This window comes from Calidris pugnax, unplaced genomic scaffold, assembly GCF_001431845.1.
Source record: "Calidris pugnax isolate Ruff unplaced genomic scaffold, ASM143184v1 scaffold38, whole genome shotgun sequence".
Classification (NCBI taxonomy): Eukaryota; Metazoa; Chordata; class Aves; order Charadriiformes; family Scolopacidae; genus Calidris; species Calidris pugnax.
The window spans coordinates 19,971,043-19,998,054 of record NW_015090995.1 but is presented as its reverse complement, the minus strand read 5'-3'; the positions used below and the strand labels follow the sequence as shown (position 1 = coordinate 19,998,054).

The following is a 27,012-nucleotide window of genomic DNA, read 5'->3' as shown; positions in this document are numbered from 1 at the left end:
GGAGTCAGCAGTAAGAGAATGATTTTTTCCTCATATTAAAAAATAGTTTCTTCAGTTAACATCATCAGAATTAATGGGGATTATTATTGGACTGCTGCCAATTTTTATTTGTGTCTGTGTATAGCTTTTTTTACTGTTGCTCAACAGATGTATGTGTCTATGATCTGCTCCAAAAAAACCTTTTCCTTTGTGTAGTACTGCTTAGGTCTGAATGCTTTTTCTCTTTGGCTATATCTAAACTAAAGCTGTTAAAATATCTAAAAGGGGAAGACTTCAGTGTCTTAATTACATAGCATCTTTGATATTAGCATGGAAGGTGTCAGGCAGGGGCTGATGTCTGTATAGCTGCATTTCTGATTTGGGAAACCGAAGCTTGTGATGACGTGATTGTTCATCTGTGTATAGTGGTTGATCATGTTTGTATTGACGCGCTACAGGCAACTTTAGCTTAAACTTTTTAAAGTAAATACATAGTTACAAAATTTTCCATTAAGATGAATAATGGGTAAGATCAAATGATTTAAATTTTGCTCTAGGTTTTGGAGTTTAATCAAGTCATCCTGATTTCACATGTTATTTTTTCCACAGGAAATTCTAGCAAGTGTAATGATAAAAAATCTTGACACAGGTGAAGAAATACCCCTGAGTTTGGCAGAAGAAAAGTTGCCGACAGGCATTAATCCCCTAACTTTGCATATCATGAGGAGAACTAAAGAATATGTCAGGTATGAGTGATGATAGCTTTTGGCTCTTTCTGATACTGTTTCTCTTGTACTTTTTGCATACGTGAGGACTGCTCTTATGCAAGTAAAGAGTCTCAATCCATCTCCACAAATTTCCAGTTCTCTATTAACTGGGCTGTTTATTGAATGCTTTTAAGCTAAGTAAAAGTTGATGATATTACCAGGCAAGTATGTCTGAAAACCCAGCTGAACTGCAGTTAGCGCTTGATGTGCTAAATGTTGGTATCTCTAGATGAATTAAACACAGATTATGTTCAAGTACTCTATGTTGTTCACGCTGCCACCCCCTATAGCTTTTTCAGTGTTGCATTTAGTAGACTTTGGTGCTCTGAAGACCCGTGGTCAGTGCTATAGCTGACTACTTTGAGGTTTTCCTGTTCTCAACAGGGCTTCTAATGTTCAAACTGAGTCTGTTTGTAAACTTTGATGGAGAGATACTGTTTCTTAATGATCAGGAAATCGTGCCAGTCTAGATGTTTGTTTTTTTTTCAAAAGCCTAGATCTATGAGAAGTATACATCAGACAATTTTTAGGTTTTTGGTATTGCTGAATTAGCATTGAAAAAACTCACTTTTGTAGATCTTCATTCTCTGTGTACAAATTTCTGTTTCAGAATTTAATCACTGTTAATTCACTTGATTTATGGAAAGCAAGGTATGGGAACAAGGTGGCATGTTACTAGTTTATAGTAATGTAATGTATTTTGTCTGCTCTTAACTTTCAAAGCTCCTCAATAAGCTGAAGTTTGAAATTTGTGGAAGGGAGTGATGTATCTTTGGCATTTGGAGAGTCTATACAGTTTTAGTATGAAGATGCCTAAGAATTGAAAGGTCTATTTTATTAATTGATTAACATGTCCATGTTTTTCCAATGTGTTACATGAAGGAATAAAGACGGAATGTAAAACACAGATCCTACTTTACTAACATTTCATTCGACTTAGATTCGTTATGGTTTTGTATTAAACAATCACTTCTGTGTGTCCTAGTAATGATGCAGCCCAGTCTGATGATGAAGACAAAATGCAGACCCAGCAAACCGATACTGATGGAGGGAGGTTAAAGCAAAAAACGTAAGATGCTGTTTCATGTCCTTATAAAGAAAAGGCAGGTTTTGTTTTTCTAAGCTGAAGCTCCCCTTCTGACTTCTGAAAAAGTTACATCTTAAGTACAAGTGATACCTGAATTTAAATAAACCCGATGCTCTGTAGTTAAATGGCAGATTACATGACTGCTGGCCAATTAAATTATTATTTTAAGCAGTAATGGAAAGAGATAATTTTGCATTTCAAAACTATTGATTTGTAATACAGAAAAATAAAGGGAGAATTTTCCAGTGTTATAATTATTATTTTAAGCAGTAATGGAAAGAGAAAATTTTGCATTTCAAATCAAAACTGTTGATTCGTAATACAGAAGAAAAAAAGGGAGAATTTTCCAGTGTTACGTGTTGAAAAAATGCCCTTGCTTTTTAAGGACCCAGCTGAAAAAGTTCCTTGGCAAATCTGTGAAGCGAGCAAAGCACCTTGCTGAAGAATATGGAGAACGTGCTGTAAATAAAGTCAAGAGTGTTAGAGACGAAGGTCAGTAACACTGACTTTTTGTATTTATTTTTTTTTTAAATAGGAAAGTCTGTTTATCCTTGGCTTCTAAGAATCAAAGATGTCTGAGGGACGTATACTGTCACCGTACAGTTCATGTGTCTTTTTTAGAGTTAAAGCTTGTAGTGTGGCATTCTGAGACTGGTAGGTTACAAAGATGAGTTCTTCTAAAGTAGTGGCTGAGAGACCTTTCCAGCTAAACCAGTTGAATACTATTTTTTTTTGTGTGTGCTGTTAGAAAGCTGTCTGGGTATCAAAATGTAAACCTTTTTGGAAAGTTATTCCAGCAAAGGTAGAAGTGGAGGTTGTCTTCCTTACTTTAATAAAATCAGATTGTTTTCAGACAACCAGAGCCACCATTAGAATTCTGCTGTAGTTTGAGCTCCTGTTAGAAGACTTCCCAATCACAACTGAATCCTCCCCTTCTTCTTTCATCAGGTTTTCTTTCAGACAGACATTTAGCAGTAAGCCAGTCGAACCACAACCTGAGAGAGGTGCCATAGAACTGCTGTACTTCAGCATCTAATGTTGCCACTGGCTGTTTATCCCAGCAATTTTGCAATTCTTATGCTTTGTGTACAAATCACCAGGCCATTTCTGTGTATTCGGTCAGAAGAAACCGATACAATGAAATGTATAATTTTCAGCACACATTAAACTGACAGAAATCACTTAATGCAGGGTTTGTTGAGTGCAAGACCTGGTTTAAAGAAAGGGGCTAAATAAAAATCGATCACAGCTCTTATTTTGAGTGTTCAGTGTTTGGATTCACTGAAACCTAAAATTAGTGAAGCTGTGATGCTTTGTGTACAAATCACCAGGCCATTTCTGTGTATTCGGTCAGAAGAAACCGATACAATGAAATGTATAATTTTCAGCACACATTAAACTGACAGAAATCACTTAATGCAGGGTTTGCTGAGTGCAAGACCTGGTTTAGAGAAAGGGGCTAAATAAAAATGGATCGCAGCTCTCATTTTGAGTGTTCACTATTTTGAGTGTTTGTTTGGATTCACTGAAACCTAAAATAAGTGAGGCTGTATTTTTAGACTTTGATACAACAGTATTCTTGTTTTGCTTTAAGATCCTTAATATTGCCTATAAAAACTCGCTAATTCAAGACTAATGTGCTACTGAAAAGCATTGTCAATTTGCTTACTCTTGGATTAAATGTGTGCTGTGATAAGTACTGCTGAATTTCTGTTCCTCTTAGTCTTCCATACAGATCAAGATGATCCCTCTTCCAGTGATGATGAAGGGATGCCATATACAAGACCAGTTAAATTCAAAGCAGCACATGGCTTCAAGGGACCTTACGATTTTGAACAAATCAAAGTTGTTCAGGATCTCAGTGGAGAGCACATGGTAGGTCTCTCAAGTTTCATCTGTGATTTTGCTGAATCTGTTCAGCCTGAGTTTCAGGTTTTAGTTTTCATCTACTTGGTGACCTCCAGAAATTACCGTTGGGTTTATTCTTCTTGAAGAGCAGTTTCATTCTGGAAAACAACATTCTGGCAAGAAATGAAAATTTGGCTGTTTGATCAAATCTTCGGAGTGGGGAAAAAAAAGGAAGGTCTGTAGATACTCTGGCTTCAGGGATTCTCAAGAGCTTTTCCTTGAAGAGTTTTGGTATCAAGTGGTATTTGGTTTCTTGGTTGTTGCAGTTACAAATTTAGGCTGAAATAGGCTGTGTTCTGCTACCAGAGCTGAACACAGAGCAGCAACATTGACTTACTCAGCAAATAAACTAGTCTGCCTATTAGAGATATGAACACAAGTATTAAATAGAAATACTAGGTAGGTTCCTGAGGCAAAACTGGGGAGAGATTAATGGATCAGAATTGTAAGGAGGGGAGAGACCAGGATATGATATTTGCAGAGGTGCCTGTTTTATTCATCCCTGTTTGAAGTCTGCGTGCTTCCCTGCAGAGTCTGAAATACATCCTAGTATTCCTGGCTTCACAGATTCTTCTGCTGACAGCAACTGTCAGGCAACAGTTGAAATAGTTCCCCACCTTTAAGTGTTAGGCTAAGGATAATGACCCAATGTAGTCAGTTTGTTGCCTGTGGAGTTCACACTTGTCATCCACGACTAAAATTTCCAGTCCCAGTGGTAATCTGTCTGTGTTAGTTTCTGTCATGCCCGTATCTGACATCTTAAAACCTAGGAGATTTCTCAAAAGCATCCAAAAAGGGTCTTGGGCCCCTCACGAGGGAAAGGACATTGAGGGGCTGGAGCATGTCCAGAGAAAGGCAAGAGGTGAAGGGTCTGGAGCACAAGTCTTGTGAGGAGAGGCTGAGGGAGTTGGGGGTGTTCAGCCTGGAGAAAAGGAGGCTGAGGGGAGACTTTCTCACTCTCTCCAATTCCCTGAAAGAAGGGAAGGTTGGTCTCTTCCCCCACGTCACAGGCGATGGGACAAGAGGAAATGGCCTCAAGTTCCACCAGGGGAAGTTTGGGATGGATATTAGGGAAAAATTCTTCACCAAAAGGGTTATCAAGCCTTGGAACAGGCTGCCCAGGGCAGTGGTGGAGTCGCCATCCTGGAGGTATTTAAAAGCTGGGCAGACGTGGTGCTGAGGGACATGGTGTAGTGGGGGTTTTGGCAGTGTTAGGTTGATGGTTGGACTTGATGATCTGAAAGGTACCTTCCAACCTGGATGATTTTGTGATTTTTAAGTAACAGGAGGAAGTGGAATTATTGCTTGTGTGGTTCTGTGTTTTAATGACTACTCACTCTTTGGAGTTTGCAAGGCATAAAGAATTGTCTTCACAAGCTTTGCAAAATCCTTATGTCAATTCTGAATTGAAGAAATGTATGTAGTACTCATTTTGGTTGCCAGAATTGATGTAACCAAGCACAATTTCTATTTAAAAGAAGGTGATAGCACAGCTTGTGCTAACTTCAAGTGCAGCTACAGCTACTTGCCAATTCTACAAATCAAATAGCAGGTTCTAAGTCACTCTGAACCCTGCCTTGCGGGCTGTTACTAATTGTACCAGTTTTATGGAGAATGCTGTGGTAGTGCTGAACTCCTCTCCTACAGGAATCTGCCCTGTGGGCTTTTCCTTTCAAACTGTTTCTGCAAGTATGTTGCTCAACCCACCAGTTTTTAACAAGTGCTTTTCAGTGTTTTGATCTGCAATTTATTTCACTTGTGATATCTTGTCAGTTTTACGTTATAGAAAGGTTTTTTTTGTTGTAGAAAAAGGAATTTTATGTAATTTTAACAATGATCCTTTTTATTTTGACAGGGTGCTGTTTGGACAATGAAATTCTCTCACTGTGGTCGATTACTTGCATCTGCAGGACAGGACAACGTAGTAAGAATATGGGTTTTAAAGAATGCTTTTGACTATTTCAATAACATGCGAATGAAGTACAACACGGAAGGTATCTTTCTATGCATCACTGAAGCTTTAAACCAGTAGAAATTCCAGTTATTTGGGAACTTGGAGTTGACCATGGTGTTTCTGCCTGTGTTCTAGGCCGTGTGTCTCCCTCCCCATCCCAAGAGAGTCTGAATTCTTCCAAGTCTGATACAGATGCAGGGGTATGTACACTAGGTATCGGGAGGGGAAGAGCTGGGGGGGTTGTGCTGTTCTGTAATGCCAGATCTTCATTGTTTTATCCAAAAGTTCTTGGCTTTGAGACCCAGACAAACTGTCTTATCAATAGCCAGCTTCAGTCACATCCCTTCTGCCAGGGAATTTACCTCCCAAAGCAGGTTTCTGAGTGAAATGCTAAAGGGAAAAAAAAAAACCCACATTGTTGAATTTCCTGTCTTGGTGTTTTGCCTCAGAGCATTAACTAAGGTTAACGTCTGACTTGATGATGACTTTTAGGAGGAAGGCCAACAGCGGGGTGCTCAGAAGCATAATAAAAGCTGGCATTTTTTTATGTTTTCTCATCTGCGTAAAATAAAATGGAATATGATTGCCCAAAGGAATTAAAACGCTGTTATATTTAGAGTGTTCAGATACTTTGGTAAACCTGCCATTAAAATCAATGTATTAAAGTGTTGGGTTTTTTCCCTGTACTTGGTTTCCAGTAGTGTAAGAAACAGATGACAAAATTGGGGTTAAGCAAAGATTTTAGCAGTAGCGTTATTTAATGTGCCCAATTTATTGCTTGGGTGGGGTGGGTATTTCCTTACCTTAGGTAAGTGAATATGCTCACTTAGCCACACACACCAGTGATGTTGTTTTGACTGAATTCTGCTGGAGAGCTTTTTTATAGGAACTTCTAGCTTCAGTTTGCACCTGTTTATTCCAAAAGGATCTCTTATTAGGAAGTTAACATTCTTGACGTGCACTAAAAGCATGGAAACTTTAACTGACAGTTTGTATTCTAAATTTCAAGGTAGATATACTTTTTTTCCAAAGCCTATTTTAAGATGTTTCTTAAATTGTTCTCAAGCTTATCTCATTGAACAAAAACTGTAATAAGCTCTAAGTCTTCCATCCATAATTTAGGAATTTCAAGTTGATGTTTCACAGCCAATTGTACTTGACATTTACTTTGGTTGTTTATTATTGCTGTTTGTTTTATTTTAAAGTCCTAAGAGTTGTTCTTCAGATTGTTATTAGCCCTGTACTTTCTGTAAGCAGTAATTGTTTTATTGTTAATTTTTCCAGCTAATATTTTCTGATGTTTCTATACACTTCTTGATAGATTTGCAGTGGAGTTGATGAAGACCCAGATGATAAAAATGCCCCATTTCGTCAACGACCGTTTTGCAAATACAAAGGACACACAGCAGATCTTCTTGATCTTTCCTGGTCCAAAGTAAGTCACTTTAACAAAGACTGCACAGTTCTCCTGTGTTTTCATTGTTTTGTTTTGTCAATTAAAGACTGCACAGTTCTCCTGTGTTTTCATTTATCAATCGCCATCAGAACCATACCTCTAAAGAAAATGCAACTGAAATGTCATTGAAATTAAGAGGTTTGTAGAGATAACACTCGTTCCAGCTGAAATACTTTAGATAAAATGAAAACATTTCCTGAGATTTGATAAGCAAGTCTTCTTTAAAAAAGAAGTTAAATTTGAGCTATTAACAATTACAATTTTGTATTCAATAGTGGAGTTAAGTTGTTTATAGAGTGGAGCTGTGTGCTTTCTGATTTTTGGTGTTGATGCTTCTCTTGTCTTCAGTGTGCTCCACTGTCTTTATGCAGTGAACAGATTCTAAAGTTGCCAGATATATAAGTGTATTTTAAAGTTAGAAAATTACCTTGTGCTTAACTTTCAAAGTACTTCATGTAAAGTTACCTTGTGCTTAACTTTCAAAGTACTTCAAACTTATTCAGTTAACTCTCCACACTGGAATACAGTTGTAATTTTAAGAACACAGTCTGGCTGAAGGACCTTAGGTGGGAGAGAGACTCACCCCTTCTCTGAAGCCTGTGGTGCTGTTTCTTCTCTGGATGCTGTAACTGCTTCCCAAGTAGTTGACATTTCCAGGGATGTTCTTCCAGAAAAGTTTCTGTAACTGAGCATCAGTGTGCTGGGCTTAAGGAAAGCACCAATCAGTAGTGATAATTTGGATAAAACATTTCATCTGAAAGGATAAAACCTTGAATTTCATGGCAACAGAGAAATCAGTAAGACTTTACTGATTGCTTCTGGACTTGCTGTTACCAATCAGTAGTGATAATTTGGATAAAACATCTTATCTGAAAGTATAAAATCTTGAATTTCATGGCAACAGAGAAATCCATAAGACTTCACTGATCTGATTGCTTCTGGACTTGCTGTTGGTAGTTGACATTTCCAGGGAGGTTCTTCCAGAAAAGTTTCTGTAACTGAGCATCAGTGTGCTGGGCTTAAGGAAAGCACCAATCAGTAGTGATAATTTGGATAAAACATTTCATCTGAAAGGATAAAACCTTGAATTTCATGGCAACAGAGAAATCAGTAAGACTTTACTGATTGCTTCTGGACTTGCTGTTACTTTTGTGTCTGTTAATAACCATGGAATTCTCTTGTTTCACAGAATTACTTCTTGCTTTCTTCTTCTATGGATAAAACTGTCAGATTATGGCACATATCAAGAAGAGAATGTCTTTGCTGTTTCCAGCATATAGATTTTGTCACTGCTATAGCATTCCATCCAAGGGTAAGTGTAATTGCTCTCTTCCTTCTGGAGAGGTAGAATTTGAAATTACAAGAGTCGTCCTCCTTTATTTTCAATTAAAATAATAAGCAAATAGAGTTTGTGCACTTGAAAAATACCCCTATAGAATAAAATGCCAGAACTTTAAATGTTCATTTTCATTAAACTTCACAAGAAGTGCCCATGTGGTTTAACCATTTGTGGGCATGATGTGGAAACTGAATTGTCTATAATGTCACAGCTGGTATAGTTTTGAGTAACTTTGTGAAAAGTTGGAATTTCCATTGAGGGATGTTGTGACTAAATATTAGTAGAAAACATCATAAGGAAATAGAACGGATTGTCCAGAGATCACAGAATCCTTGGGGATTTTTAAAACTTGACAGGATATAACTCTCTACAGTCTGATCAAACTTGCAAGGCTGTCCTTGCCACGAGCAGGGGAGGTGGACTGAAGACCTCCAGTGGTCCCTTCAACCCATCTTATTTGATGATTGTTAAAAAATACTGTAATAAAGCTTCCTAGTATTAAGAAAACTCGCGTAGAGGAAAAGCATTTGGTTTTTGGTGCTCCCTGAACGTACTTAACTGGTAGATGTATCAGGAACTATGGAAGGAGCTTTCAACTCCTGACAAGGTTGGTATTTTTCTAACTTACATTGAGAGGGTAAAAAGTAACTGTGGTAACAGGGACCAGTTTTCTGACTTGAGGCACACACACTGCATGTGTGCAATCTTGTCAAAAACCTGTAAGAAATGGAGCTCCATTTAAGTCATTTTAATGTTGTCTTTTCAACCTTCTTAAACATTGTAATCAACTCACCTGAGAGCTGTTATTTGGGAGGATCTGGAGAGAAGCTGTTTGGAAATGGGGTGGGAAGGCTTTACAGAAATCAGGGCACACTCACAGCACAAGCAGAGGTTAATGTAGTTTGTCCTCTCAGGATGACAGGTACTTCTTAAGTGGTTCGTTGGATGGGAAACTCCGACTCTGGAACATTCCTGACAAAAAAGTGGCATTATGGAATGAAGTAGATGGACAGACAAAATTGATTACAGCTGCCAACTTCTGTCAGAATGGGAAATACGCAGTTATAGGCACATACGATGGAAGGTGCATCTTCTATGACACAGAGGTAAAATGTTCTTGAGACTATGTATTTTTTTTCATGTTAAATAGCTAATGGATTTAAAAGTCATGCTTATTTAAATATGAAGAAACAAACCTATTAGAAAATAGTTTAAAGTGAAATAGTTTAAAGTTTTTACACAATTATTTCAAATCGGGATGAATTTTAATATCTTTTCAGCACTTGAAGTACCACACACAAATACATGTGCGTTCCACCAGAGGCAGAAATAGAGTTGGAAGAAAAATTACTGGCATTGAACCCTTGCCTGGAGAGAATAAGGTACTGACTTGGGAGCCAAAGCTGCACTGATAGTGGGGTCTGATATGTGTATCTAGTGCTTAGTAAGTTTGTGCTAAGTCATCTTTATAGTCACTGACTCAAATCACAAGTCTTTTAGCGCTAGAAAACTGAGCACTACTCTTTCTTGATATAGACTACTAAATAGTGGTAGAACAGATATTTTTTTTTTTAATGGCATTACACTTTGGTCAATGTAAGGTTGCTAAAATGCTTACAGTGGCTTTCAGTGAAAACTTCTTCGGCATAACTAACCTTTCTCAAATTTAATATTCATTTGGAAACGTGCTTCATACAGAAGCTTAAAAAATGCTGAAAGCTTGGAAACTGGTATACAAACAAGTGTGCTCTGTTCTTCAGAATCTCCTTTTGTTTCGTTTCAGTCTAAACTGAAGTCTTATGTTGAAAGGGTCAAATAGTCATCATGAAAAAAAAACATGCTATTGAGTGTAAAAAGCATAATCTAAAGCTGAAGATTTTGTCAGATATACAGAGTTTCAGGGGTGAGGTGGGGTCAACAGCTGGCTCTGTTAGAGTAGCAGATCAGCTGTTATCACCTATATTATACTCTTTTCAATGACACATAAATGACTTAATTCCAAAGACATGCAGAAACTTCAGAAATCAGTAGTGCCTTTGGGTTTGCATCAGATGCTGTGCGTTGGCATGTTAGATGGTGTAATGACACAGCTCAGTGTGAACTCTTTTGAAAGCAAATAGGAAGTTCTATAATCTGATGGTTATAGTGTTCCAAGAACTGTCACAGTTTTGTTGCATAAAATGATTAGGTAAGGAGTCAATATTTGTCTGCTACTCCACTATTTCGCTTTTTGAGACTAACTGCTAGCCTGCCATCTGCTCCACTTCTAAGGTAAGGTAAAAGTAAAATCAGCTGAATGCCTTTATGCATTTTGACAACCCTTTCATAGACTTCTCCATTTCTTATAACTACATTTAAGCGTCTGATCTGAAAAATGTTAAAAGGAAGCAAACTTGTATCAATGAAGAGAAAAGCCCATTTGTTTATGTAGTCGATGGTGGCCCCTGTGACTCGATGTCACCATGCTTCAGAAACATACCTCACTGGAACAGCTGCTCTTAGTGTGGAATGTGCTCCTAAATAACCTCTGCAAATTGGTGACTGTTCTTGGGGTCCATCTTTTACTTCAATAAAGAGCAGCTCTTCTGGTTCAGACCGGACAGGATGATCTTGACAGTGAAGTTGTCTTCTGTCCACTGACAGAAGATCAGAATGAAATTATCATTGTCCTAAATCTTCTTCTGCTTCTTTGGGCATATTCTTTGTCTATGTTACTTCTTTTGTCGAAAAAAATGGAATTTTGACAGTTTGAATGAACTATGTTGCTCCTTCTTGGGCATGCTAATGGTTTCCACTTCTAATTTTATTTATTTATTTTCTAGATTCTAGTGACATCAAATGATTCCAGAATCAGATTGTATGACCTGAGAGATCTGTCTTTATCTATGAAATACAAAGGTTACGTCAACAGCAGCAGCCAAATCAAAGCCAGCTTTAGGTAAGACAGTATTATAGCAATGGAGTTGTTGGATTTGGGAAATACTATGGCTTTCGTGTAAATAATCTGTGTACCTTGATATGAAACTGAGCCTGTGAAAGGTCACTTGGCTCAGACCAAGAGCTAACTGGAAGCTCTGGTCAGAATGACAAAGCTTCCTGTGAGCAGGGAGCTTCTGTGACCAGGTGAATCCAGGGTGATGCGTGGCCTATTGCTGGAGATACAGGAACTGTGCTAGAACTGGTGGGACTGGGACATCGCATTTCCCAACCCCCCTTATCATAAATAATTTTTATTTCCTTCAGTTTGTCAGGTTTTGTTGCAGAGGTGTTGGTCACCCAACTGTAGCCCAAGGCTGTTGGCCACTGCCTGTGTATCATCACTGTCAGGAAACAACCTGCAAATCTGAGTTGGAATTCTTTCTTCCTCTTTCTTTGTGCTGTCCTAAGATGCTTTGATTATATTACTGTGACTGTTGTAGAAACAGTTTTTTAAGGTAGTAAAAGAGAGGGAGTAGAGGGAGAAGAATATTTGTTCTATTCCCTCCTTGAGTCTTGCAGACACGAAAGGGGAGGATGCTTGGGTGTCGGTTTAACCTGGGTGTTTGAGCAGAGGAGGGCAGCAGTGCTTAAGGAATAGTTCCAAATTTGACCTTGATCTTCAGCCTTTGGCATTTGAAAACATCTTTAAGGCTGACCTGGTATTTCACAGAATGGCTGAGGTTGAAGGGATCTCTGGAGGTGATCTTGTCCAGCCCTCCTGCTCAAGATTAATTTCCCAAATTAAGTCATTTCTACTTAGAGGGCTGTAGCATAGTTAGTGTTACAGTTTAGGTATGTGACATACATGTGCAGTGGGTAAAATAAAAGTAAATATGTGTGTTGAGTTTCCAGGTACTGTTTTGTCTCTGTCAGTGTGCATTATACAGTCATCTGGTTCCACTCCTATTGAATGCTTTTCATCTTCCACCTGTGTGGTTATTATTTTTTTGTTGTTGTAAACAATTCCTGTTATGCAGTCTCAGGTGTTCACACAGGTTCCAGACTCAAACAACTGCAAATTGCACTTAAAGATTGTGCCATTTTCTTGTTGCTGAGCGTAGCTGTTAGACTAACCCTCTTCTTGGTGGGGAGCTCCTGTGTGCTGGTCACCAGAACCACGTTTTCTTCCAGAGGGGCAGCATCAGCACCTCCAGTTAGGGACTGTGTGGGTTTTTGAGCTCCATTCACTGTTATGGATCAGATTGAATTTTGAACTCAGGAGGGGCAGCATCAGCACCTCCAGTTAGGGATTGTGTGGGTTTTTGAGCTCCATTCACTGCAATAAAGGATCAGATTGAATTTTGAACTTAACCTGATTGCACTTATAAAGCTGCAAGTCATCTGGGGAGCTACTGTAACAGTTCCTTGAACAGCTGAGAAAAGTAATGTTTTTCTTTGCTTAAATCTTTAGCCATGACTTTACCTACATTGTGAGTGGTTCAGAAGATAAATATGTTTATATTTGGAGCACGTACCACGACTTGAGCAAGTTTACATCTGTAAGGAGAGACCGCAATGACTTCTGGGAAGGCATTAAAGGTAAAAGTCAACTTTTGATTTTTGCTTTATTGAAACTTACATGATTTCAAAAAATAAATATTTTTATCCTCTCGTTTTTATTTGCTCAGCAGTGCTATTCATTTAGTTTGAACAAATTATTAGCAAGAGGCATTGTAATTGGTGGATTTTCAGTACGTGGGCTCTGTCACACACCTTGTCCACAGGAAACTACAGATGTGTGATTGGGATGGCAAGAGACAGAGTAGCTGAGAGTTTGTCCAGCTTCAGTAAGAGGTTCTGAATGAATATAATATATTTTGCTGGCAGAACTTGGTTGTGTAAATGTGGTAATCAAAATAATTATCAATCCTTCCACCCGTTTTCTAAAAATGGCTTTGAAAACCATGCAAACTCTTTTATTTCCTACGCACACACACTCTTTGGGAAATGTGGGGCCATATATTTACACGAAACATGTTTTGAAGTTCTTGCCAGTTAGTTTTGGTCACATACAGAAACTTGCAAAATCCCTCAGCTTATAAAACAATGACAACTTCTCCTTGAATGATGAGCTTACCTGGTGCCACTGGCACTGCGGTTATTGGATATTTACTAAAATGTATTTATTTGCTATTCTTGTAAAACTAACAATTCCTTGAAACAAGGTAATCAAAGTTGGATTGTCTTTCTGAAGCGCACAATGCAGTGGTCACATCTGCGATTTTTGCTCCCAATCCTGGTTTGATGGTGTCACTGGAAACTTCTGAAAAGCAAGAGGCTGAAAGTAAGGGAGAAGATTGTGAAGCATCAGATACCATACCCTCTGGTAGGTGTTTAAGAAGAGCTCTGTTTGATACATGGTATGAGGAGGAAAAGATTATGAAGAATAATTTTCATCTGGGAGGAGGGTTTCTTGAGATGAAAAGTCTCTGCGTGGACTGCCTTGGCAATTGAATATTTTGTTATTGATAAAACTTGAGAGAATGTGAAGCAAGGGGCATTGCTGTTGTCCTTTAGGATTGTGATTTTCACACTTGAGCTGGTAGGAGGTAGAGTTGTACCAATATATAGTGAAAAAGTCCCTTTTCTAGAAACACAGATGTTTCTTGAAGTATGGGCTAGATAACCAGAATGTGATAGAGGAAGAAGGATGTCACAGTGATAGCTTATCTTTGTAGGAGGTAGAGTTGTACCAATATATAGTGAAAAAGTCCCTTTTCTAGAAACACAGATGTTTCTTGAAGTATGGGCTAGATAACCAGAATGTGATAGAGGAAGAAGGGTGTCACAGTGATAGCTTATCTTTTAATGAGAGTTTGATTTATATTTTTTTTTTAATGAACTAACAGTTTGTTCTCTTTCCTTATTAAGGAGCTTTGAAGACAGACCACACAGAAGTGCTTTTATCGGCTGACTTTACTGGAGCAATCAAAGTCTTCATTAACAAAAAGAAATATGTATCCTAGTTATTTTGCAACTGACAGTGTAAAGCTATGGTACTGTGGGATTGAAATTCCATAAATAATGCGGGCAAAAGCAAAGTATCTAATATAATAATGTTACAGGCTGATTTATTTTCAAATCTTTATTTTAAGGCTACTCAGATATTGGATCCTTGGAAAGCAGCGTCTACCTATTAACCACCTGGGCTTGTAGAATCAAAAGGAATGTGTAAGAATAATCCTGCCAAACATTAGGCTCTAAACTTTCTCCAAACAGTCGTTTTGCAACGTAATTGTGAACCTGCGCAGGTTTTTCTGCACGAAAATGTATTCACACATGTGTGTGCCTTTTGGTTACATGCACTAATTTGAACATATATCAAAAGGATTTTAGTGGTGCTTGTTGCCACTAGATGTCAGGAACGGGGATGGGAAGGGAGGGGGGGAGGTATGGCTGGAAAAATGCTGAATGATCTCCTCTGATCTTTGCACAAAATTCCATTTGAGAAAGATCTTGAATTTGTAGTAGCTATTGTTCAGAATTTTAAGTTATGCAAGTTTTTGATGGGTCAGCAACCATGTGTAAATGTTTTTATAAATTTCTCAACTTCAGGACGTGAAAAAAAATTTTGTTGTCTTCTAATTATTGTGGACTTTAGATGCCTTTCTTATATATAATTTTTTGCACACTGGAGCACAATACTTGTGTAAAGAATTCTCTCATTCCTTGTTCACGGGCACCAGGATATATTCACCTTCCAGATAAAATTAAGCTACACTAGAAGGTTCTTATATTTTACAGCTATGTAAAATAAACTGTTTACATTTTTTAAGCATTGTAGCTTAAAGTTTTAAGTTCTTCTTGTTTGTTTAGTGCCACTGAATTTTGAAAGTCTTTGTAAATATTCATATAAAACACCTATGAAGTAACATTCTGGGCATCATAACCCAGGAAATGTTATTGATGGTCAAGTGTTTCGGAGAACAGATGTATCATTAAACTTGGTCACACACTTGGAAATCGTTGCTTCCTTTCCCTTTTGATTCATAGATTTGCCTTTTGTCTAAGTGGTTTTGACCTTTTTCTCAGATCATTGATCTTGCGTACGCTTGTTAATGTCTGAGTTCTGCTTTTCCTGATCTTGTTGCTTTTTTTGATGACAGCTTTCTTTCTGAAGTGATGGGGAATGGAGTACTGGAACCGGACATTAAGCAGAATTAAGAGTAGTTATATGATAGTTTAGTGTGAGGAGGAAACTTCAGAAGTGTGTGAAGAATCCTCTCCTTCCCATTAGTGAAAGAGTGAAGGGCATGGAAAGGCAGGAGATGAGTGGAGGTGAATTTGACCATGACTTTGTGTAAAATTGTCTTGAGCAAGAAAAGGCACTTGCAAGGGGTGTATCATCAGACAAAATAAATGCAGAATTGGTTTATGCTATATAAAATTATTTTCAGTTGACACATTTGGAATAAGCGACTCAGATTTGAAAATATCTGTATAGATCAGACAAACTCAATTCTCCCTCAATTTTTTTTTTTTGTTACATTGAGCTCCGCTGAATTGACCTCTGGTGTCTTGGCACATGGGACCTTCCTGCCTCTGGAACTAGAAGCCCAGACTGGAGGAAAAAGTCATATGGGCTTTGCATTATTTTTTTGGGGTGTGCTTATTTTTTTAGGTGTGCTGCTGTCCCATTCCTGCTTTCCTCATATTATAGTTAAAATAGCAGTTGCAAAAAAATAATAGGGAGTAAGAGGAGGAGGGAGCACTCGTTAGCTGGTGAGAAATACAGATAAGAGAATGGCTTTTCAGAGTGACTGAAGACCTGTCCACTGCCAGCATGCAGGGTTTGATGGAGATCTGGGACTAAGTGGGCTTCAGGAAGGATCCTCCAACATTCATGGCATGCATCTTGGCACGTTGTTTTAAACATTCTGCACAACCAGTCTCCTCTGTAACCGCTTAATGATCTGCATGTTTGGGGTTTTTTTTAAGATTTAAACATGAGTACTTTGGAGACCTAAGTTAAACTGTGGTTTCACCTTGTAGCTGCCAGGTGCTCTATTAAGTTGCTGTCTTGGACCTATGAAGTACTTGGGTGATCATAATAAAATGATTATTTTTGATTTTCATTATCCAGGATCTCGTTCAGGCAGTGAGCAAAGCTGATCTTGAGGAAGATGTTTGACTTGATTTCTCTTGGTATTTAGCTTCTAGCGCTCGCAGTTCTGGTGCTCCTCTGCAGTGCCCTAGTATTCCCCAGTTGAACTGTGCTTTTTAATGGTTTGGAAATTGGTGCAGCTTTCCCTCTGCTTGCAAAAGTTAAAGCTGATCTTGAGGAAGATGTTTGACTTGATTTCTCTTGGTATTTAGCTTCTAGCGCTCGCAGTTCTGGTGCTCCTCTGCAGTGCCCTAGTATTCCCCAGTTGAACTGTGCTTTTTAATGGTTTGGAAATTGGTGCAGCTTTCCCTCTGCTTGCCAAAGTTGTGTCAGTTCAGTGGTGCTCCAGTCTGAGTGGGGCTGTGTCCTGTCCTGTCCTCTCCTCCTGCTGGGCCTCAAGGCTTGCCTGACGCCTCGCACAGCTGGGAGCTGCTTTCATCTGGAGCCTCCACCTTCTCCTTGTAGGTCAATGTCACTTACTCTGCGGGGCCTCTTTTGTTCCATCAAGTGACCTTGCTCTGTACATCCCCTTGCACTGGGGAGTGATGTTCCCTTGGACACGAGGAAAGCATGGGGGCAGGTCTTGTAAAGTAAAACCATTCCCCTTGTGCTGGAGGGTGACTTTCTGGACTTTCTTCCAAGGGCTTACTTAACCTGTGCTTTAACAGAAGGTGTTGATATCAATATAATGGAAATTTGGCTTTAAAGAATATGATTGAGAATTCCCAGGAGGCCAGTTCTGGGTTCCTCAGTTCCAGAAGGACAGGGAACTGCTGGAGAGGGGACAGCAGAGGCTACAAAGATGATGAGGGGCCTGGAGCATCTCTCTTATGAGGAGAGGCTGAGGGACTTGGGTCTGTTTAGTCTGGAGAAGAGAAGGCTGAGGGGGGATCTGATCAATGCTTATAAATACTTCAAGGGAGGGGGTCAGGAGGATGGGGCCAGTCTTTTTTCAGTGGTGCCCAGGGACAGGACAAGAGGAAATGGGCACAAACTTGAATATAAGAAGTCCCACCTAAAGATGAGGAGGAACTTCTTTCCTGTGAGGGTAGCAGAGCCCTGGCAGAGGCTGCCCAGGGAGGTGGGGGAGTCTCCTTCTCTGGAGACATTCAAACCCCACCTGGACACGTTCCTGTGCAACCTGCTCTGAGTGGCCCTGCTTTGTCAGGGGGTTGGACTAGGTGATCTCCAGAGGTCCCTTCCAACCCCATGTGATTCCGTGAGGCAGAAGTGAGGAATATCTCCAGAGGTCCCTTCCAACCCCATGGTAGTGAGGAGCTGCCGTTGTACAGGGCCTTGGTGCAGGAGATGCCTGAATTAACTCCAGGGATCAATCAGATGAGCTGATTGGGGTGGCACAGGTCACTTGAACTCTTCCCTTCGACCCCCAGTCCCTGCTGTAACAGGCTCCTGGCAGCTGTTAACGGGACAGAGCTGCTTCCCTACTGCCTTTGTCTCAGTGCTGGGCATCCAGCCCAGTGCATGTGCAGGGGACAAAAACAACAGTACAAGCAGATGAATAATGCTAAAATTAGATCTTTAAATGCTGCGCAAGTCATGCTTTCTCAAGTCGAAAAGGGCGGGGGCATTTGTTTCTTTCGGTTGGTTGGATTTTTGGGGGGTTTTTTTAACTGAAAACGATGCTGAACCCAGCCACTGCCATGATGCTCACACTGTTACACACCAGAACGTTGGCTGGAGCCGTGGCAGAATTGATTTATTGGGCACAGGGCAAGCTGCTGTGTGGGGTTGGGGTTTTTTTTGCCTGCCATTAGCAATTAGCTGCACGCGTGGTCAGGAGAACGCTGGAAACCAGCCACTCTTCAAACTGGATTCCAAGTGGATGGACTTGGAAGTGTATGTGAAGGCTCAGCTGCTGTCTTTTTAACCAAACCTGCGTGCTTTACTGCAGCATCGAGCAGTGCAAATTTGTACTTTGTCAGTGTCTGTTTTCTCTGTGTTTTCTCTCTCTGGTTACACATTCGGTAGAGAATTTGGTTGTTTGAGGACTGCACATTGCTTCATCTTGGGAATGTGGGAATGGACTGGAAGGCTCTAGGGACCATTGACTAGTTCCGAGGACGTGGTACCGGAGGCGTGATTCCAGTTTCTTTGTGCTAATGATTACAGCTGCTACTTCTGCCTTTTTTTTTTTTTAAACTAATAGTAGTGGCCCTCTGCCAGGATGCTACGGAGGCTTTTCAGTTGGCGTGACTAGAAGCTGGTTATTTTTTTTTTTCCTGTGTGTTCTTTAGCCACAAGTGCTTCAGGCTTCTGTGTGGAAGCCCGATCGGAATATAATGCTGAGTAAATGGAGCACGAAAAACTAGTGAAGCCAAGCACTACGTACAAAAGAACAGACAAAATGCCATCCAGGGAAGGATCCGAGCACTTGTTTAAGCCGGTGGGTAAACTTTTCCTTTGCTGCAGGAAGTGATGAGCATATGCTTAGAGCTGTGCAGGGAAGTTTGTGCTTCCAATAGCTTTTACTCCTTTGGCTTTTGTAGGATTCACGCATAAATTTAACCATATCCTTAAGTACGCTCCTGAATAAAGACACTCATTGTGTTATGGGGATGATCAGAAGAGCTTCTTGGGGATGATCAGAAGAGCTTCTTGGGGATGATCAGAAGAGCTTCTTAGAGAATCATACAATACTCAAGGTTCAGGGGGATCTCTGAAGCACTAGTCTACATCTGATGGGTCAGCTAGAGGACCACGTCCAGTCAGGTGTTCCATATCTCCAGGGATGGAGACTCCAGTTTCCCTGAGTAGCCTCTCCCGGTGTCTGACCAACACTTTGTCCCCACTTAATTCTTCTGGTTGCATATCTAACTGTCCCCATGCTGTTTCTGCCTTTCCAGTCCTACTAGGCTTTGCTTAGGCGAATTTGTGTCCAAGTTGCTCAGTTCTTCAACAGGTTCTGGTTTTATGGAAGTAACTGCTGAACCTCTGCCCCCTGAAGTGTTGTCAGTTTACCATGAGTGGTTCTCTACGAGCGTGTGTCTGTGATGCTCTGCCCACGGGGTTGGGATGTCCCTGGTGTGGGCAGGGGGATGGCCAAAGTGGTGCTGCCCATGACCCTGTTGGTGCAGGCATGGTGAGCCCAGTTCCATCCTGCTGGTCCTCACCCACAGCCGTGTCTCAAGCCCTCTCCCCTCCATCACCCGAGTTCAGCGATGAGGGGAGGTTTTGTCTCTGTCCCGTTCTCTGTGGCAGAAGAAAATAAAGGAGAAGTCTCTTCAGAAAACTTAAGAATTTAGAGATATACTGGAGTAATTGTCCATCTAATTTGTAGCTCTGTATCTGAAAATAGTTAATGCCAGGTGTTTCAGAAGCACCGTGTCTCAGTTTCATTTTGTTAAATTGGATTTCATTATAAACTACCTTATTTTCCAGGGAATAAACCTTGGGAAAACTTGTTCTATTTCAATAAAATAAAAAAATCTGGTGGCCACTGGGCCGATATTGTCTCTTTAAGGCTTATAGCTCTGCAGTGTGTCACAGGGATTCACCATTACTGGTAAATCACCTCTTCCTGCTGTTTCACTGACCCTTGGTGTGAGGAGTTGTTTGCCTGTAGTCCCTGCACACCCTTGAATGCTCTTCCATGAAGGTGGATGCTGGTGGGAGCTCGCAGGGGCCACCAGCGACCACGGAGACCATGCTGCTGCTGTGAGTCCCCTCCACAGGAGCTGAGGTGGGTGAAGGTGAGGAGCACGGCAGCCCTGGCATGAAGAGCAGAAGTGTTTGACCCTGCTGAGTGCCCATCTGGCTGGTGTCCTCCTGGACTTGGCCTTCCTCCCATCCTGGAGGAGTTGTGCCCTTGTCATCCTGGGTAAGTCAGCCCTTTGACAGCAAGGACTTGGTTGGAAGCCCTGAATCAAGCATGAGTTTCCTGCTGTACGGTGGGAGCATCTCCTCTCGCAGGTGCAGAGAAGCCAACAGTAGCCCTGAATCAAGCATGAGTTTCCTGCTGTACGGTGGGAGCATCTCCTCTTGCAGGTGCAGAGAAGCCAACAGTAAGTAGATGCTTATTGACCATCCCATCAGCAGCTCTTGGGGTGACAGGAGCCAGGAGCTGGGACAGATGGCACACTGGGGGTGACAGCAGTAGCTGTGGGGTCCAAGCACCTGCTTTTGCCATATCCAGCCTTGTGTGGGCACCTGCTTTTGCCATATCCAGCCTTGTGTGAGGTTTGTAACTGTTTGTAACTGTCCTGGTGCCACAGCTGGACTTCTCCTGAGCCCACCAGAAATGATGGCTACCTGCATGTATGGCTAAGGAGCGGTGTCTCGGTTTGTAACTGTCCTGGTGCCACAGCTGGACTTCTCCTGAGCCCACCAGAAATGATGGCTACCTGCGCATATGGCTAAGGAGGGGTGTCAAATCAAATTACCCAAATACATAGTTTTTCTCTTGCTGTCACAGGAGGCATTGCTTAAGGAGCTCTTTGCTTGTGGGCCTGGACCAGTCTGTCTTGGCTTTGCTATCAAGAGAGGGATTGTGCAGATGGGATTATAAACCCACATCTGTTTGGTTTTTTGGGTATTTTTTAGTTCTTGAAGTATTTATGGAATCATAGAATGGTTAGAGTTGGAAGGGACCTTAGAGATCATCCAGTTCCACCCCCTGCCCTGGGCAGGGACACCTCCCACCAGACCAGGTTGCTCCAAGACCCCTCCAGCCTGGCCTTGAACCCCTCCAGGGATGGGGCAGCCACAGCTTCTCGGGGCAACCTGTTCCAACCTGTATTTGAAATACGTTAAAACATCACAGCTGTATCTCAGGGATTTTTCAGCTGGCAATCTGAAAATGTAATGGCATTTATAATCCTTCCTCTCCCCAGCAAAAAAGCGTGTCTGGATTGGGGTTAGGGAGTCCTGCAGGGTGGCTGCAGGAATGTGGGCCCCTCTCCAAGGGATTGAAGGGCTGTGGTTAATCACCTACCTCAGGTTAATCACATGGTTAAGTGTTTTTCTGGGATGGGCCCATTAGCAGGTGATAAAAAGGCCCCCAGATAATCCTGTTTGGCACTGCCTTCACTGGTTATCTCTGACATTAAGTGCCTTTTATCTTGGATTACTTGGGAGAAGTTAAATTCTGAGCCTGCTCCTAACCCTACAACTCATTTGGGAGGTCTTTAGAGCTGGCCCAGGAGTCCCCTATACATGGTTCCAGACCTTAAATCAGCATCAGCTGCAGACTGAGAGATGTTAGCCAAAAAAAATTGATTTTTCCTTAATGCATCCTCTGTGCTGTAGTGCTCCTGGTAAGTGGGGAGTATTCTGCTATCCGTCTGATAGGATGTCCTCTGCAAACTTTGTGTTCTTGTAGCTTGTACTGTCCGTCAGATCTGGGCCCACCCCCTGCCCTGGGCAGGGACACCTCCCACCAGACCAGGTTGCTCCAAGACCCCTCCAGCCTGGCCTTGAACCCCTCCAGGGATGGGGCAGCCACAGCTTCTCGGGGCAACCTGTTCCAACCTGTATTTGAAATACGTTAAAACATCACAGCTGTATCTCAGGGATTTTTCAGCTGGCAATCTGAAAATGTAATGGCATTTATAATCCTTCCTCTCCCCAGCAAAAAAGCGTGTCTGGATTGGGGTTAGGGAGTCCTGCAGGGTGGCTGCAGGAATGTGGGCCCCTCTCCAAGGGATTGAAGGGCTGTGGTTAATCACCTACCTCAGGTTAATCACATGGTTAAGTGTTTTTCTGGGATGGGCCCATTAGCAGGTGATAAAAAGGCCCCCAGATAATCCTGTTTGGCACTGCCTTCACTGGTTATCTCTGACATTAAGTGCCTTTTATCTTGGATTACTTGGGAGAAGTTAAATTCTGAGCCTGCTCCTAACCCTACAACTCATTTGGGAGGTCTTTAGAGCTGGCCCAGGAGTCCCCTATACATGGTTCCAGACCTTAAATCAGCATCAGCTGCAGACTGAGAGATGTTAGCCAAAAAAAATTGATTTTTCCTTAATGCATCCTCTGTGCTGTAGTGCTACTGGTAAGTGGGAAGTATTCTGCTGTCCATCTGATAGGATGTCCTCTGCAAATTTTGTTTTCTTGTAGCTTGTACTGTCCATCAGATCTGGGGAGGAGGAGGCAGGAGAGGTCTTTCTCCTGTGATGGCTGTACCATGCAGTTCCTTAATGCATCCTCTGTGCTGTAGTGCTCCTGGTAAGTGGGGAGTATTCTGCTATCCGTCTGATAGGATGTCCTCTGCAAACTTTGTGTTCTTGTAGCTTGTACTGTCCGTCAGATCTGGGGAGGAGGAGGAGGAAGGAGAGATCTTTCTCCTGTGATGGCTGTACCATCCATCGTGTTCCCTCACTGCAAGCTGGTGCTCACCCTCTGATCAGCCAGTGGGAAGCATCCCCCGACGGCCTGAAAGCTGGAATGGATGTGGTTAAGAATTCAACTTCCTAGAAAGCCATGTAAAGATGCATTTGTCTCCTTTTCAGTTATCTTGGCTTGCCTGACCATGCTGTTTTCTCCGGAACGTTGAGATTTCTGGGGTGGAAAGACTGTCTGTAGAGTGGCATCATCCCTCCCTCCCTTTCAGGTCTCCTCAGCTGGGGCTGAGTCACCTGGCAGCTCTTCACCCACATGGATGTCATGGGGTTTCACCATCAGCACAGGTAATGCAGACCACTGACATTTCCACTGTTTTTTTTTTTTTCTGGTGTCATGTCATTAATTCCTTGCTTCTTGTCAGGATGGTTCCGATTTTTTTAAGGCTGACAGTCAAAGTCAAGAGCTGCTACAGGCTGGGAGTTTTGGGTCAGCCAAGAGTTCCTTTCGCCTGTGAAGACCATGTTGTTTCAGCAGATCCACTCCTTCTCCTTCCCCTCCCACCCCATCCCAAGCTGATAATGAGATTTTATTGAAGTTTCCTTTTGGGTTGATTGGGTCATAAAGCCTGGCCAGTAGCAGAGCACATTTCTGTTGAATTTGATTCTTTCCTGAGAAAGAGGAATTGCCTGTTTGAACTTGGTGAGTAGGAGGTGACAAAGGAAGCAAGAAGAGCTGGGCATGTTTAGTTTGGAGAAGAGGAGGCTGAGGGGAGACCTCCTTGCCCTCTACAACTCCCTGAAAGGAGGGTGGAGAGAGGTGGGGGTTGGCCTCTTCTCCCAAGGGAATCATGCCAGGAGCAGAGGAAATGGTCTGAAGTTGGGGCAGGGGAGGTTTAGATGAACTGGAACAGCCTGCCCAGGGAGGTGGTGGAGTCCCCATCCCTGGAGGTACTTAAGAACTGTGTAGACATGGCACTTCAGGGCATGTTCTAGTGCCTGAGATTGTTGGGTTGTGTCTGTTTGTGGGGTTTTTTTGCTTTGTTTTGTTTTACTTTGTTTTGGGTTTTTTGTGGTTGGACTTGATGATCTCAAAGGTCCCTTCCAACCATGAGGATTCTGTGATTCTGTGACCTCAAAGCTCTAGTTTTAAGGAAGAGGTGGAAATGTTAGCACAGTTGAGTCTGAGCTCCCCATAGCAGGCTGAGTTCAAGAAAGTTTGGTTATCTGAGGTGCAATTCCTCGGCAGCTCCAGAATGCTCCTGCATGTTCTTGGTGCCTTTTTTATGCTGATAAACCATCGCTGGCCTTTCTTCCCTGTGAAAAAGGAGATGAAAACCACAGTCCTTGCAACCTTGGGCTTGTCACGGTGGTGGTGCCGTGGCTGCTGTTGTCTTGCCTTAGTACTCCTCGTGCCTGAGACTCTTATTCTGATGGCTGGCCTCCTGAGAGGGAGTCACAGCTTTCTGCATGTTGTTTTCATGTGATGTGTCCTTCCCGTGGCTTCTATTTTCCTTTTGTTTTCATGCTTAGCTCCAGAAAACAGCCTCACTGTTCCCTGGTCTTCTGTGGCTGCTCAGCTCCGTTGAGTGGGAGGCTGATGGGACGCAGCCCCTCGCTGGCACCAAACCAACCTCCCAACCTCAGCAGGAGCTTTTTGCTTCTGACAGGATAAACAAGGGATGTGTGCTGGGGGGATGATTTTATTTCTTGTCAAGTGACCCGTCCCGGCACTCTTTTCCTCAGCTCCTTGGCAAACACTCCAGTTGTCGGAACTGGTCCTAATTGTCCTGGTTTGAGTGACACAGGAGTAATTTCTCTTCTAATGTCTGGGAAAACTGCACTTTTTGAAGGCTCTGGTGTCTGAATTTGTGAATTATTTACTTACTGACCAGCTCTGGGGTGTGAGTTTCAAGGCCTCAGTGAGGGGAGGTCCCCAGGTGTGGGGACAAGGAGGAGCAAGACCCGGGCACTGGACCCAAGCTGCCAACTAAGGGGTTATTTCACACCACGAACAGCACATCCAATATCAATTAGAAAGTTTGCTGAGGAGTTTCTCTCTGCCCCTCGATGGCTGGGATCCAGAGAACTCCTTGCCCCGGTGCCGGAGCCCTGAGCCCTTCCCTTCCTCCCGGAGCCGCGGCGCTCGCAGGGTCCCCCATGGGCTGTCCCTGCGGGGAGGGCACGGCTTCTGCTGGGGATGGGCTGGGGATGGGCCTGGGGGATTGTATATTGGGATCAATATTGGTTCTTTAGTGTTATTCATGTTAATTATTTAGTCTTATTTTATTAATTCTATTTATATTTCAGTCCTCGGGTTTCTTTATTTTTCCGGGACTCCCTTTCCCGGGTGGGGAGGGGTCATGAGATGGTAGAATAACTGTCTAAAAGACAATAAATTGGTAAGGGCTTCTCAGGCCACCCTGCTCTGTCACAAGCGTCGTGGTGTCACCTGTCCCCGTGCAGCTGGTGAGACCTCGTGATTGTCCGTCCCAGTGTAGCCCAGTCCATCGCAGTGCGGTCACTGGGGTTGTATGGTGTGGCAATTTGGAGTGGTTGGGGAAATCTCTGCAAGGGTGGGATGGGTGTAGGGACAAAGAAGTGGACCTCAGTGCATGGTGGCTAGAATCATGCGTCACAATGTTTTTTTTTTTGTCTTAATTTAGACAGAGTTGGAAAAGCTTTGTGTTTGTGAAAATGCTAATTCTTCAGCTCATAAACTCTTTCTTTTTTTTTTTTTTTCCCTTCAGCTAATAGATACTTGATAACTAGCAATCGACACTTATTTGTCTTGCCTCTGGTGTAAAAAATCAGGGCAATGTTTAATATGAAATGGTGTCCTCTGCCCCTTCAGTGAACTGCTAAAAAGCAGAATAATAACTGGCTCGCATGCTTTGGAAGTCACAAATAACATTTGGAACGGTTTGGATCATAATGGCTGTATTCATTACCCCCTACAGATTGGCTTTCATAACCTAAACCATTTCTCTATATGTTGTATGACTGACAGCATGCCTGCAATTCCATCGAAGCCCTTGTAGATAGTATTTAATCAGCCATATGGCACAATATGTGTAAATTGCTTAAGAGTATGACTATGTGGCAGGTCTATCCGATTCAGTATCTCGCTGTGAAGATGCAGCCCACAATAAAAGGTAAAAAGATTTAAAAGCAAGGCTTTAATGGATAAAACATAAAGGATCAATGGCCCTCTCCACCTCTAATTTCAAAATCACCGTCCTTAAAAACAGTGCACAATGCCAAGGTAACAGGGACAGGGAATTAACTTCACTCCTAAGGCACCTTCCTTCCTCATCCTCACTTCTTGCTTTTGCAGCCAGGCAGGCAAATGGGGATTCAACAAAGGTGATGGAGGGCTTGGAGCATCTCCCTGATGAGGAAAGGCTGAGAGAGCTGGGGCTCTTGAGCCTGGAGAAGAGAAGGCTGAGGGGGAATCTGATCAATACTTATAAATACTTCAAGGGTGGGTGTCAGGAGGATGGGGCCAGTCTTTTTTCCAGTGGTGCCCAGGGACAGGACAAGAGGAAATGGACACAAACTTGAATAGAAGAAGTTCCACCTAAAGATGAGGAGGAACTTCTTTCCTGTGAGGGTGGCAGAGCCCTGGAAGAGGCTGCCCAGGGAGGTGGTGGAGTCTCCTTCTCCGGAGACATTCAAACCCCACCTGGACACGTTCTTGTGGGACCTGCTCTGGGTGGCCCTGCTTTGGCAGGGGGTTGGACTGGGTGATCTCCAGAGGTCCCTTCCAACCCCATACCATTCTGAGGTGCTGGAGCGTGCCCAGAGGAGTCTTCCTTGGAGCGTGGGGGCCTTTTGCTACCAAAAATATTCCCTGATACCGACCCTAAACCTCCAGTGGCACGACTTGAGGCCCTTTCCTTTGCTCCTGGTGGCCAACAGGCCGTTTCCTCTTGTCCCATCCCCTGTTCCTTGGGAGCAGTGACCGCCCCCCCGCCCGGTGCCTGCCCTGTGGCGAGCCCGGCCCCGCTCAGCCCTCGCTGGGCCACCATGGCGGGAGCCGGGGCCCACCTTCAGCCCGGACTGCCTGTGCCCGGTGTCCGGCGGCGGGGACAAAGCGGGGCCGGGCCGGGGGGTCGGGCCTCCCGGGGGCCCCTCCCCGTC

At 42.6% G+C, this 27,012-nt stretch overlaps 2 protein-coding genes across 2 annotated transcripts in view; both read left to right on the top strand.

Moving 5' to 3' along the window:
• The window catches only part of WDR44 (WD repeat domain 44), a 35,173-nt gene extending 19,741 nt beyond the window's left edge, over window positions 1-15,432 (top strand). The window contains exons 7-20 of the mRNA XM_014954936.1: window positions 589-725; window positions 1,732-1,815; window positions 2,219-2,325; window positions 3,557-3,708; window positions 5,597-5,735; window positions 5,831-5,895; window positions 7,017-7,130; window positions 8,341-8,463; window positions 9,405-9,596; window positions 9,771-9,872; window positions 11,313-11,428; window positions 12,881-13,008; window positions 13,664-13,795; window positions 14,341-15,432. Of these exons, the coding sequence (XP_014810422.1) occupies window positions 589-725; window positions 1,732-1,815; window positions 2,219-2,325; window positions 3,557-3,708; window positions 5,597-5,735; window positions 5,831-5,895; window positions 7,017-7,130; window positions 8,341-8,463; window positions 9,405-9,596; window positions 9,771-9,872; window positions 11,313-11,428; window positions 12,881-13,008; window positions 13,664-13,795; window positions 14,341-14,435 (1,686 nt within the window). The 3' untranslated portion in view covers window positions 14,436-15,432. The remainder of the gene's footprint in view (window positions 1-588; window positions 726-1,731; window positions 1,816-2,218; window positions 2,326-3,556; window positions 3,709-5,596; window positions 5,736-5,830; window positions 5,896-7,016; window positions 7,131-8,340; window positions 8,464-9,404; window positions 9,597-9,770; window positions 9,873-11,312; window positions 11,429-12,880; window positions 13,009-13,663; window positions 13,796-14,340) is intronic.
• A 4,197-nt stretch (window positions 15,433-19,629) lies between these two features.
• The window catches only part of DOCK11 (dedicator of cytokinesis 11), a 105,936-nt gene continuing 98,553 nt past the window's right edge, over window positions 19,630-27,012 (top strand). Inside the window, exons 1-2 of the mRNA XM_014954935.1 lie at window positions 19,630-19,673; window positions 20,190-20,283. Of these exons, the coding sequence (XP_014810421.1) occupies window positions 19,630-19,673; window positions 20,190-20,283 (138 nt within the window). The remainder of the gene's footprint in view (window positions 19,674-20,189; window positions 20,284-27,012) is intronic.